Here is a 14,202-nt window from a genome sequence, read left to right on the forward strand (position 1 = left end):
GCAGCAAGGCCTAATAAATAACCCATTTTACTATTTGATGGAACATTTGAGTGTTTGACTGGGATAAAACCAAATACAGTAAAAATATATACATGGGAAAAATGTATTTGTCTATCATCATGAGAAACATGCCTCAAGGGCAGTATGAGTATATACTGTATATCTGTATTTGTATGTGTGATATTTAAAGAGGAAAATACATTAGAATATGCATAGTTGTTTATTAAATTCATAAAAAAGATACATATATATACATACATGTTCTGGAAAATAATTCTAAAAAAAATCATTAAATATGTACATGTAACAGTCACAAAAGCTATACACTAATAATGTATAACCTCTAATGTAATATACTGTAAAGAAAAAAAACTTTTCTGTTCAAATGTATGTCCTCTCAGTTCATATTCTATGACAAAGCATACCTTTCAAAAAGCTGGAAGTTTTCCCTTTTGGTTCATTTTGTGAGCAGCATTTAAAAGTTGAAGAGTGGAGTAAATAAAAACAAACTTATAATGTCACTGAATGTAATACTACATGTTAGCTACAAACCTTGTTCTCACTGTTCCACTATTAGCCAGGAGGGGGAGCCAGAATACCAAAAGTATAGCAGTGTTTCTCACACTAGTGTACTTAGGGGCTAGTCTATTACTGCAATACTCTGTCTGGAGAATCTGCTGCAAGGCTGAATGTGTAGACCCCTAGACCCTACAATTTCAGAGGAGGTCCATTTCGATAGAGATGACTCCAAAACCTGAACTTTGATTTATTCTTCCACTGATTGGAAGTGTGCTGAGAAAACTGGGACTGGATTTAGGAGAATGCAGGTATAACAATGTCCATGAATGCGCTGATAAAGTCCTCAGAACACAGTCACTATATCTCAGTGAGTGTAACCTGGAAGCCTTCTGCCTGAGCGTCAATGTTTAGTATGAAGGCGTCTTCATTGGAGTAGTGCTCAATGATGTTATCATCCACGTTGACAAGAATCCTGAAGGCCAAATGAGAGCAAGAAAGAGAGCAAGAGAGAGAGAGCAAAAGAGAGATATAAACAAGACCATTTTTAAAAAAATCAGTTTAAAAATTATCTGTCAAAATTATGCCTTGATGTCTTTTAACCAATTAACTGACTGATGTCCCCAAATATAAGAAAAGCCCCTATACCACATGCAGTGTGGGAGCAATAACTGTCCACTACTGTATTTGAAATTTTTTTTACTACGATAGCAGAGGACAATCATACAAATGTACAACTGCCAAAACACATGTAATTTCGTTAATTGGGATACTGCTTATGAGGAACCAGCTGAAACGCACCTTTTAAACAGATAAGACAAATGGATTGAATCAGTTGGGTTGTTAAAAGAAATAGCTGCATCACATCCAATTATAGTTTTCTTATGATGAATAGTTACTCACCCTTTTTTACTTTTCTTGTAGATTTTAGTTATCTTCTCTGCTTGAAGCAAGTATTTGCCCGATATCTAAAAAGAAACAGTGTAAATCTGTAATTCTGTGCACTTCACACCAAATTGTAATGTTTATTTGCTGCAAGAAGCAAAGTTTGTACTTACAGCCTCAACCAAGCTTTTCACTGTTGGAGACTTCAGCATTAATGCATCAAAAACCTCATCAGCTTCCTTCCTTACATACAGCAGAACTGTTAAGAAATGGTCATGGTCACAGGTTATAGGAAATGTAGAGCGAGAATCCCTTTCAAGGAATGAAATGCAATAAGAGTAACACTCCAAATATCTCAAGCACACATTCTCGCTGCAGAAGAATGATATCTTTGCAAGTGAAAACATCTTACATATAGATTATATAATGACAAATCATTTTTCAGAATGATGTTGATGTGAGACTATTATAAGGTTATTTAACTTACAATATATATTATCTGGATAAATTGTCTTATTCTATTGGCAGACATATTAGCTTGTTCCTACAGCAGTGTCATACTGAAAAATATTAGATGTATCAAGCCAATATAATACATTTCCTGTGCAGTCACAGTTTGCAAAAAGCACCCAATCTCTCCTTCCAACACATGCACACAGACACACCTCTCCTTGGCGTGACTCCTTTGCTCTGTTTGGCTGGTGAAGGGCAGAGGTCATCTTCTGTCTGTCTAAAGGGCCTCTTCATCATCATGCTGCTGTGACAGTCAAATCATTGCAGTCAATTTTGATGATATTAAAATAAAACCCATTTAGCACTTAACTATGAATTTTAATACTAAAACACATTTTTTCAATAATAAAATGATCTAACATTCAAAGTTGAAAATATCATGTAAAAAGCTCATAAACGCTTGAAAATACTACATCAGAACAGCACCAGTCACTGCAGCTCCTGGTGTCGTTTCAAAGGTTTTCTGGCTGAGCTGTTATTTTGCTACAAATACCTAGCCACTGCCAGCATTGAGAAACAATATATTTTACCTGTATTACTGCATAAACCAACGAGACACTCATTAAACAACACACAGCACACCTTTAAAAGTAATACAACACCACTTACACATCGTTGTCCATTTCTTCAGTACCAAAGCCAAACATCTGCAGACAGACAGTCAAAGGCAGAAAAGCATGCTCTTATTATACTATGGCAGGTCCTGTGTTATGGCCATCTCAGTATATAACACAGTGTAACTGCCTGATGATTATGAACATGTACAGCAATGATGTACAGCAACCAGACTTAATTTATCTCTCTCCAGTGAAGGTAACCAACATCATAGCAGAGACATTAAGCAGAGCATACCTGTGCAGCTCTCTGCAGGTTACTAAAATGGACATCTGGGATGAAAAGCACAGGCTGAGACTCCAGATCCATCATGGATTTGAAAAACGTGATATCTGGCTTTTTCTGCATTAACGCTCCATGCCCTCCTGCTTTACCTGCCAAGTCTGAGAAAACATAAGCAGCTTTAAGACCAGGACACCTTTGCGATTCACCACGACTGTCAAAATGCCATACTAATACTATGTGATGTTGATATTAGCCTAGGGCTGATATGTAATATTATTATTTATTGTGATAATTTAAGTGCCAATAGGAGGCAAATGGTCATTCTTCTATTCTGTTTCACATACCACTTAATTTTTGCTTCATCTTTATTTAACCATTCCCTTTGTACAAATAATCTAAATTTGAACATTTATACAATAGAAAAAAAGACTGCACCTAATCGTAGCCTACAGAAACAGAATACCGTCAACTAAGTAACTACATACATACGTACTTTGAATGCCATCAGGAAGTACACTAAGGTACAAGCAAATGAAAAAAACGAAACTTTGGAACATAGGATCTACTCTCCACTAGGATGAGTTGGCCAGAAGAAGGATGCCAAAACGCCAGTTTGGGAGTATTTTTGGTTTCCGAAACAAACATGGAGAACCGCAGAATGTTAACAGTCCTACACACTGACTGTGTAGATTATAGTTATCATTAGAAATGATTAAGTAACATTAGAAGCTATGTTAGAAGATACAGTAATTAGATTACCACTAGGGAAAATGTAAACTGTAGGCAAAGGAACTGTAATGCTCATTTGTGGTACTTCATGAGGGAATCTGAATTGTGATAATATTGTTTATTGTGATTTCTGCAGACAATAAGGTATATTTTGACAAATCATTATCACCCAAGCCTAGCTGACATTAAAATTAAACTTGGGACCAGGTGATGTTTCCATGTGACACAGACAAAGATAAAGCTGGATTTTTCTGACAAATGTGCACATTTGTGAAAATGTTTGAATGCTTAAAGAATATTCACCTGTGTACTCACTCACACAGCAGAGTTCTGTTAATTTTTACAGTACAAGCAATGCACAAAGACTGTGATACTGTTACAAATGAGGCGTTGTGCAGTCCTAGTGTTTCACTACAAATATTATGTACTAATTCAACGAGAATTATACACCTCTGTGTATCTAGGCTAGGTTTGGTGTTTTAATTTTGTGCAGGGTTAGTGAGTGAGCAAGGGGACGGAACACATGCTGCTCATTACAATACATTAAGTAAGACATTCAAACTGGACCCACATATCATATATGGAAACCCCTGACTCACCACTATGACCCTGTCCTCCAGGTGTATGACCTTTCGTCTTCTTCCGAATTTGCTTTCTCTCCTCATCCCGGATCTTCCTCTCAGCTCCCTGTGGCGTAAAAGGAGCATGATGGAATAACATCTCACAATAAATAAATCAAAGTGATGACTATTTTGCATAATAATGCACAGATGTATGACTAGCTGCTAAGAAGCGCCATCCTAGTCGTTGGTGAACAAACCACATATTAGATATATTGTATGGTGTCAGTTGTTAATGTTATATACTGTACACTGATAGAGTATCATTTGTGCCAACCTTGTCACAGAAGACCTTAATTTGGCAGTAGGCTCTGTGAATGGGCCTGTTGCTTCTGTTACTGTAGCTGTAAGTGTCAATCTGAATCATCAGCGGAAGCCCTTTCACTCCTTTCTGAGAGGAGAAGTCTGTGCTCAGACAGTTCACTGTGATAAACACCTACAAGAAGGAAAAAGAACACGAGAACATGCATTCTTACCAATTTTTTTTGTTCTGCTTTTTTTCTGCCTCGTTTATAACAATCATCTCATTACATCCTATGAAAAAGAGTTGCTGAAGAGATTTCTTCTGAAAACTTTCAAAGGGTATACAAACTTTACACTACTGGGAGGTTCTCTGAATTTTGCCAAAGGTTCTTCACACTTGCTCATCTCATTTACAAAAATCGTTCTTTGACAGGTCATGCCTGTATCTTATTTACTTGTTTACTGTGCTCAAGAAGAGTGGAGAAGGGTTTTGTCACTATTTTTTGTGTAACAAACAAGTGGAAAAAAAAAAAAAAAAAAACACATAGAACGGAATTATTCAGTAAGAATTATTCTAGAACCAATAGGGTAAAAAATATAACAGTCTTAGGATCATTTAATTGGGAAGTATATTACTCATTGTCTGCATGCACAACAATTTTCATTCTAAATCAGGGACAGATTAAGAGTTGTGACATTACTAAATTGGCCTTAACATTACTATTATACCGTTACTGTGTGCTGTTGATGATCTATGAAGAAGAACATACCAATGTACCATAGCACCTCAGTAAATTCCTGACAAACTAGTAGTCTAATATAGTTCTGTCACAAATGATCAGTTAAGAATTTAATTAAATATAATCTGACTTCTCCAGTCATTTGTCCAGCTGTCTAGTACACTGAACAACAGGAACCAGGAAGACAATGAATCCTTTCAAGATGTTATTTAGCTAACATGCATTACTCTCAAGTAATCACAATACCAGAGTTTAGAAACTGAGACCTTCAGCCTAGAACCTACATCAGTTCTGGATGGTTCAATTGAAAGCACATGCCTTCTGCTTAATGATCTACATTTCTGCTGGAGCTAGCAGTTTATTCAAATAAGCTAAACGGCATTTGTTTGAAATGCACCAACTGTAAATTACCTTATGCCAATCTTTCAGGAGACACTGGAAAAACTGCTTTTGAAAGATGAAATATGGGAAATCTTTTTGCCTGAAGGGAAAATACTTTCCCACTGACAGGCTTCTCTGCCTTCATGTCTGTGCCTGTAGCTTTTGTTTAACAAGAAGGCTTATGGTGCAATATTGTGAGAACCACTTCTTTTCTCATGGTCACATGATCACTTCCAACAGGCATCGGTTAATAAACGTAAAACATGCTTAAAACAACAGGCATCAGTAATCAGTGCATCTTTTCTGTGATGCTTTTAGCATGTCTGAATGAGATTTCACAAAGCCAATGCGCTACGATTCCATATTACAGCCTTCAGTGCTGATAACTGGATACCAGAATAAACCTGCATGAAAAGGGATTCACTATATGGCAGTCTTTTAAAGTAGTTGGGGTCATAAATCAGAAATTTTAATACTAAGGGCTTTGTTGCTTATTACTAGGGGCTGTTTAAAAATCCTCCATGCACCTTGTCTATGTTTAACAGATGCTACATATCTGGCAACCAAAAACGTAAAAGAATTAAATGTGAACGTGCATTTGTCTGTTTAAAAACACCCTTTAATTAACAGTTTCACTTTGAAAATGAAAACAATTCAGCACTCTTGCCTTAGCCTCCTCGTTAATGTCCCAGGTGAAAGAAACAGCATTGTAGGCAATTTCCTCAAGATTCCCAATGGTGTTGAAACTCTCTTTGTAATCAGCTGGATACAAAGGAGTAGATCAGAGGTGAGATCAGTAACAAACAAAGAAATCAACAAATCCATTAGATTTTATCATATAGTCACTAAAATTATGCCTTTAGTGAACAATAATAAGTGAATACATTCACTTTTATGAACAATTCACATAATTTACAAACACAATTAAAAAATGGCACAGTATGTAAAAGCAGTGATGAGTAAATACTGGTTAACCTGTATTAAACTGAAAATGTTACATGTTTTACCTAACAAACTACTATTAATAGCTTTCACAGATGTGCATGTTACCCTGTAATATCCCCCCATACCATGACAGACCCTGGCTTTTAAACTTTACATTGGTAACAATCTGGAAGGTCCTTCTCTTCTTTGGCTCAGAGAACATGACATCCATTATTTTCATAAACAAACAAACAAACAAACAAACAAACAAACAGTCTCTTCAGACCACAATACACATTTCCACTGTGCAACATTTCAGATGAGCCTGAGCCCAGAGAAGTTGGCAGTGTTTCTGGATGTTGTTGACATATGGCTTCCACTGTGCATAGTAAAACTTAACTAATATTTGTGGAGGCAGCCACGAAGAGTGTTTATTCTAAATATTCTCAAGCCCACGTGCCGATATCCATAATAAAATAAAAAAATTCAGGGAATCTAGACAAACCTCTGTGCGTAAAGGACAAGGAAACCACAAATGAATTCCTGTGACCTTTAACCCCCCAAACAGAACTGCATTAAAAACTGTCTTACTTCTGAGATGCACAGTAGAGATACCAAAAATCACAGCAATCACTCACTGAGCTGCTCTAAAACTGTTGGAAATTTGTCTTTGAACTGCCTCAACTTTTTTAGAACTGGATTTGCACCATAAATCATGACCACTAAAGAAAATGTTTCATTCATTTTGAGTCTTATCGACTCAATCACTGCAGTATGAAAAAAGTCAACAAAAGCAACTGAAATAAAAGTGTCTGATTAGAAGAGAAAACATTACATAACAAACATATGGTGGATGTTTACCCTGGAAGCTATTCACAAGAGCTTCATTCCCTGAGACTGTTTCTATTTATGAGCACTTCTGCCTGCAACCGTTAACATATCTATTCAAATCCTGATCTGTAGCCTGGGGCACTATGGAAAAATCCCTCGATACTGTTATTCAAATCAAACATTTAAGGCATATCAGGTTCCAAGCCCTCCAAAAAAGCCCTTTACTACATCTTTTAGGTCTGCCACCTGCTATTGATGAGACCACTACAGTGGTCTCCAGATGTCAGCCACCCCCCCTCCTCATCTCAGGCCTGACCCTATTGCTATTGTCTACCCATTTCCCATCTGCAAGTAAAGGTGACAGATTTCACCGCCCTAAGCCGTCTACTAGTGTTGCATTTAACAGGATACAATATGAAGGGGAGGCAGAAGGCCACTGAATGAAGGGCTGGAGTTTAAAAATAAAGCACACACATATATACATGCACACATTGGTTGAGGGAAAAATGGGGGGATTACCCTTGAATGATACCCCAAGTAGTTAGAAACAGAGATTGAAAGCACACAGACACACAGAAGAGTGAGTTTTAAAACATTCACTACTATAACCTCAAATAACATCACAGAAAAATAAAAACACATTTTAACTTTAAAATATGTTAATTATAATAAGCTTTTATTCCAGCTCAATTTCTATTAGTACAGACATTGTAAACTGTAAATGTAAATGACTGTCATGCTGCAAAAAAATTAAATTTGATATTACAGTGATGACATCAACCAAAAATGCATCTCAAATTTTTCAGATTTTTATTCTCCTACATCATTTGAACACATCAGCTGTCCTTATATTGTTTGAAAACTTCATGATGAATACACCAATAGAAATGTACCAGAATTCATTGGAATAAAATCTCTTTAGATTGACTTACATTAACAGTAAAGAATGTTTTTGCTTTCTCCTGCAGAGTTACTATACATGTTTTTTGGACAGCAACAATTTCTATTTATCTGCTGAGTTCAACATATTGGAAAAAAAACATAACATTAAATGCGCCATAGCTTTTATATGTGCCACATTTCATGTTTTTTTTTCCCCAATATGTTAAATTCAGCAAACAAACAGTAATTGTGCATTAAAATGTGCAGCAGTGTCTTCTCTGTAAAGGATGTATTAATTTATTTTCAAACAAAAACAACAAAGCAAGTAATTTGATCAGGGGGCACCCAAATCTTTGCATATGACTGTATAATTGCTTACCAATGTCCAGCACTCTCTGTTTAGCAGTGTGCTGACGGGTGTGCCAGTAGTTCCAATGCTTCAGCTGCTCATCCCGACATTTGTCCTCTCCAAATACCACCATCACCACACTCTGCGAGACAGAAAGATGATCAGGGCTGCATAATGTACCAAAAACAATATAGTAGCACCATGAGGAACATCACATTAAATCTCATCACTTTAAACAGTCTATATAATAATGATGTCTATTAGGAACTTTCATGAAATGGGAACAGCAACCCCAAAGAGCAAAGCTAAATGTGCTTCCTCTCTCTGCTCATCAATCGCTCCTTTATCACAGTCCACAATCAGAATGCCAGCTGTTGCATTTCCTGCCTCACTGTTCATTAAACGCCAAGTACAGATTGCAGAAGCTTTAGTTGGTTGCCATGTCAACAGCAGCAGAACTCACCCGCACTTTGCTGATGGGAAGGCGCGGGCCCTTGCTGGCCCCTGTCTCACTCAGACTGATGCTGTAGAACTGCCCTCTGTTCAGATAGATCATCGGCCCCTCGCCCTGCTTATGCCGGGCTGAGCGGCTGGCTTCTATACTGTACTGAAATGTGTCTCTAGATCAAGGACATGAACAGAGATTTTAGTGGTAAGTAGAGACACATTTTCTTTCCATTCCCTTTATGACTGTCTTTATGAAAATGACTTAATTCAAAACAACACAACAGAGTGGGATACTCACACTGCAGGCTGCTCGTAGTGGGAGTCTTGGGACACTAGAGAGGTGGGGACTCTAAATTTCTGTTAAAAGCACAGATTACACACATAAATTATGTGAAATCTACCTTCTCAATGAATTGGACATGATTAGATGGAAATTGTATGATTTGGAATCAATGTTTTAAGTAATATAAAACCAATTTTGTTGCAGAAAAAAATAGAAATTGATATGAATATGATGCAGCTTAACAAGTTACAAATAATTAGTAGGACTCGAGGAAGCTGTAAATAAAACTAAGAATGTCTAGAACAGTGAACTGAGCTGAGACTCTAAAATGACTGAGGAACTTTGAGAACTTTGTTACAGTAAAACTAGTATCCAGCCTTCATCATATTTCAAAAGTGGAGATCAAATTTCAAGGCACAAAACTTGACAAAAATATATAATGTAAATAGATAATTACAACATTTTATTTATCATTTATCAGAACTTCCTGTTCACAAAATTCTTGAAATATTGAACAAAACACGTAAAATACATTTTGCTGAACAGTTTAAAACATTAAAATCCACATTGTATATTTTTTACTATTTTATATAAAATATAAAAAAAGTTCATGTGGCAAGCGATGCTGTCCAAATTTTTGAACAGCAGTATATTTTCAAAGGCTCACAGTTCATCTTCTCAATAAAGCATTTTAAAGGCTTTTATTAGGCTATTTTAGGCACACATAATCTCTCACCACATTCTCTCCAGTGTAAGAGTCTTCAAAGGTGCTGTCCGGCACGGTCTTCTGCTCATCTTTCATGTAACGGCTGTGGGAAATGGCCCTTGCTTCGAAAGCGGACTGCTGAAAAGGAGGGCGCTGGTAGGGATGTGTCCCTTGCTGGTGGCTAGAAGTGGACAACACTGGAGTATACTCTGCCTTTACAGTGGCCACCACTCCCCCCTCCACTGGCAGTGTGCTGTACAAATCTCGCTTCATCTCTGTGCTGTGGGAGTCTGCGTTGAGGGAAAGGTTGACTGGGAGAGATTTGGTAGCTTGAACACGCTCGTCCATGGACTCCACACCACCATGCCATATCCTGCAGAACATAAACAAGGAAAATTGGCTTTTTAACATCAGCCATATCAGAGAAGTGTAGTGATCAAAAAAGAAGAATAAAAACCTCAAACAGACTCTTGAATACCTAAATGCCCAAGAGGGTTCATGACTGAGTGCACTTGCAGGAGAGCGCTAACTGATAATTCTGTTACATCAGCTAACAGACACCCACGTTGTCTAGCATCATGCTGAGTGATGGGGGAGATGGAGGGCCATCCTATCCACTAAGAGAGAGCAAGGTCAATTATGCTTTCTTGGACTCTCAGTCACAGATGGCTGTGGCATCAAACTAGCTTAACATAACTTAGCCTCCCAATGATAGGGTCAATGCTTAGGGCCAATGCTTAGACAGCCCCAGTTAGTGTGTATTTTCCAATAACAAACACAATTTGACATTAAAAATAATACAAATAAGCATAAATACAGTTAAAAGTAACTTGAAATTCTTGTTTTCAAAACAGTAGTTTTGCAGATGATGTACGCTGGTTAGAAAAACAAAGGTTTGGTTCTGAACCTCACCTCAACACAGCCATCACATAGATTTGTGCAAGACCCCCACCAGCACTCCTGATTTAATTTAATGAAGTATTGATAAGTCAAACTAGGAATTAGATGATAACCACAATTAACAGCAGGCTGCCAGGAGAGGTTTGGAAATGGTTAAACACATTAACATACACAAAATCTCTACTCACTGCAGTAAAATTATTTGCATGCACTCAAATGTTACTGTTTTTTAGAGTAATTAAATGCTTACAGTCCAAATAAAAAGACTTTTAAATATTATTTTCTCATGTGCGTAAAACTTTTGCACAGCACCGCATGTGTCCAGTTGATGATGTGTAATGCACAACAGACCTCTTTTCCTCCTCTGGAACTTTAGCTACAGGCAAGAGCCGCTTCTCTTTTGGAACCTGGGAAGCAGAAGCAAGTAACATCACAGGACTGCATAAATCTAAATAAGGAGCCCACAACCTCTACCATATATCCCTAAAAGGAACACTCAGACACAAACGTAAGATATTAAAGGAATATTCCAGTATTTTTCAACCTAATCTCTATCTGCCACATCTGTAGAGTATGGGTAATCATGGACAGTAATTTTGAGTCATTTGGCCCATTTAATTCTATTCTAAACATGTTTCAAGTCTACAGATTTTCCTTTTCTTTCTTTAAGTACAGGGCAATGTGTCAAAATTACTTGCATGTACGCTATAGATGTATCAGATAGAGATTAGGCTGAAATATGCTGGAATATTCTTTAAAATCTACAATAATCCTGAAACCATATGCTTCTTTCTGTCTTTCTCATGCAATACAAGACCTTCACATTACAAAAGCACCAAAGAGAGTTTGCATAGCCTTGAGTAGCTTCTTTATAGAGCATTTCCTACTGACCTTGTAGTAGTCGTAGAGGAGGCCGAGGGCTGCCACACTGTCCTCATCTCCATTGATGCTCATCATGGCTTTGGTGACTGCAGTCAGAGGGTTCTCAAGGTAGGCCCTCCAGGCCTCGTCCTCATTGGTGAAGACGCGGCGTGATGGAAATGATGTCTCATTGGGGACCACCACCACCAGTCGCTTACTGCACCACACAGCCAACACTGTTAGAGCATATAGGCTACTACTCTCTTGATGATGTCATGTCTTAATAGGTCTTTGCACTGTCTTTTACCTGAGGGATAAGTGTGTGTAGGTTAGGGCTGCACAATATATAAATTGTTAATCGTTATCGCAATATCAGCCTTTGCAGTAGTAATATCACAGAGGGCTGCAATCTCCAACAAATCACTAGATACTTTAATATGTGCATCCTGACCAATCACAGATGTTTTTTGGGTGTTTGGATGAATAAAGACTTTCACCTGATCCAAAAAACAAAACCATCTCTGTCAAAATAATGCAGGCCAATTTTAAGCCTGTCACATACACAGTTCACCAATTAGTTTTCAGTATATTACAAAGCACACTGCAATAATAATATGTATCAACATAACTAGAATATGGTATCTTGCCCATATAATACAGCTCTAGTGTGTGCATGAGAACTGGCAATTTCAGTTGACCAATATGTGTCAATAATCAATGCAATCTGCTGATTTTTTTTATTCAGATCATTACATATAGATACAAAAAGCAAACAGCAAAAATGCTCAACTGTGTTATAATGTGCAACTCAATCTTTTCCTGCTTACATTTTTGAGGTTTTGAGGGTTTTAATGACTGTGTTCCTCATACTGAATCTCCAGCGTGTAAAATTCTGAAATAGATGTAGCACTAGTGAATTAACCATACTACTATGACATGTAACAAGCTCAAAATTTGTGGACAAACAGGTGAAATGCAAGTTTAAAATATATTCAGGAAGCTTAGGTCATTTATAGTCAAACAGGATGTTTTTCCAGATTAATGGCACGTGCCTGTTTGATAGGGATCTGTACCTATAACGAACTGAAAACACTTGAACACTATCAACTGTTAAACTGTCAAACAAGTCGAAAGAGGGAAACAAGACCTGTAGTTTTCAGTACAAAAGTAATGCAATGCTTATAATCTTAAATGCCCGGGCTTTTTCAGCCTTAAAAAGCTCTGCTCCAAACTCTGATCCGACACTTGATTAGACATACTGTTTCTACAGGGGTGACCCTATTCTCCAAACCAGACATTTACGCTAAATAAAACTGACACCTCTTGGTGCCTGAGGGCTTTCAGAGCCAACAAAGGGCTGCACCAAGTACCTGCTATTCCCATAGCTCTCCCTTTACATTACCACCCAATGTCCTGTTCCCTCACACAATGTATTATCCCAATGGATATGGATACTACCGTGTGGAAGTCAAAAGGATGTTCGTGAATCTAGGTTAGACTAATTCACCTGAGCAAAATACTTGGGAAGCAAAAATGTATCAGGATGTATGCATTTGAGGTTGATGATTCAAGTGCATACATTTTAGAGCGTTAGAATAAAGTATAGTTGATAAGAATCCTAATCTTTAACAAGGTATGCCCTCATTTTACAGCCAAAACAAAATTCTCAACCAAATAAATAAATGTGAAAATTGCATTATGCAGCAAATGGTTTCTTAAGGAATTGGTGTAAGGTCAGACCCTTACACCATACACTCCTAGTAAACACAGATCATGGGGGTATTTCACAAAGCAGGATTTCTCAAATTCCCCGGAGAACCTAAGACTAAAGTCAAGCCTGTTCAATAGCAAAAGAATTGAGAGACCTTTTTATTGGGCAATCCTCGATTTTGGGCTTCAGTTATCTGGCTAACTCAGAAATCCTGCTGTGTGATGTGCTGTCCACATCCACCAGCAGTCATTAATGAGCACAATTGGTATATTTCAGGTACATTAAAAGGCGAATAACATCGACAGTCATGTTAATCCTGTCATGTTACCTCTGTCATCATCATTTTTAAGCATTAGGACAGAATACAGAAAGAGGGAGGTGTAAGGACTGTTTAACAACAAAAAGCTGGATCTCCTTAAGCGTGAGCACCAGAGCACCAGAGCACAGGAGTGAATCACTAAAGCAGCTGAGGCTCCATTAAAGCGGTTTGTTTCAGAGTTCACAGGTAGACTGGCTTCAACTCACCTTTCCTCTTGAGCCATGAGTGCCGTCGCCGTGTGTCCCCGTGCTTTACTCCACAGAAGCTGCTGAGGAGCAGACACTGCACTGAAAGGAGGGCCTTCAGGTAGATTTTGGTTAAACGCTAGCTCACGTCTCACATCCGCGTGACGTCAGCGCACGTTGCAGACATAAACAAAACAAAAACAGCTGAACTTACAGCGCAGTGTGTGAGGAACAGTTAAGGAATAAACGAAGAACCTCCAACAATTAGTTGTTCAACAAGACAGCGCGGCTGGCTGACTGAGGTGTGTGAAGGTAAGTGTGAATGAGCAGGTTGGAG

General features: G+C 37.8%; 1 protein-coding gene and 1 long non-coding RNA gene across 5 annotated transcripts; one reads left to right on the forward strand and one right to left on the reverse strand.

Moving 5' to 3' along the window:
• Positions 1-201: 201 nt before the first annotated feature.
• Positions 202-14,202, reverse strand: grhl2a (grainyhead-like transcription factor 2a). Of its 4 annotated transcripts, none has more exons than XM_036585067.1 (17): positions 13,887-14,202; positions 12,478-12,542; positions 11,681-11,867; positions 11,141-11,196; positions 9,920-10,262; positions 9,199-9,257; positions 8,917-9,073; positions 8,484-8,595; positions 6,135-6,229; positions 4,381-4,539; positions 4,083-4,170; positions 2,767-2,912; positions 2,524-2,561; positions 2,067-2,155; positions 1,575-1,660; positions 1,420-1,484; positions 202-991 (listed from the first exon to the last, which is right to left on the reverse strand). In XM_036585067.1, exons 2-17 carry the CDS (start codon positions 12,516-12,518, stop codon positions 877-879), a joined length of 1,836 nt encoding a protein of 611 aa, XP_036440960.1. In that variant the 5' UTR covers positions 12,519-12,542; positions 13,887-14,202; the 3' UTR covers positions 202-876. The 4 variants fall into 4 exon arrangements, with proteins under 4 accessions (XP_036440960.1, XP_036440953.1, XP_036440977.1 ...); XM_036585060.1 differs by having other exon boundaries at positions 2,067-2,158; XM_036585084.1 differs by lacking the exon at positions 12,478-12,542.
• LOC118818008 lies at positions 6,535-8,349 on the forward strand. Its single transcript, XR_005008058.1, has 3 exons — positions 6,535-6,665; positions 6,729-6,730; positions 8,338-8,349. It is a non-coding gene; the product is annotated as an uncharacterized LOC118818008 (long non-coding RNA).

The sequence above is a fragment of the Colossoma macropomum genome, unplaced genomic scaffold, assembly GCF_904425465.1.
Source record: "Colossoma macropomum unplaced genomic scaffold, Colossoma_macropomum, whole genome shotgun sequence".
Classification (NCBI taxonomy): Eukaryota; Metazoa; Chordata; class Actinopteri; order Characiformes; family Serrasalmidae; genus Colossoma; species Colossoma macropomum.

What these genes read in the sequence shown, in the direction of transcription:
- grhl2a (XM_036585060.1), bottom strand. Translation starts at nt 12,518, where the DNA reads ATGAGGAACACAGTCATTAAAACCCTCAAAACCTCAAAAAT. An exon ending in TTCCCATCAGCAAAGTGCGG is followed by an intron (nt 8,596 to 8,916) that starts GTGAGTTCTGCT and finishes TCTGTCTCGCAG; the next exon opens with AGTGTGGTGATGGTGGTATT. An exon ending in ACAGAGAGTGCTGGACATTG is followed by an intron (nt 6,230 to 8,483) that starts GTAAGCAATTAT and finishes CTTTGTATCCAG; the next exon opens with CTGATTACAAAGAGAGTTTC.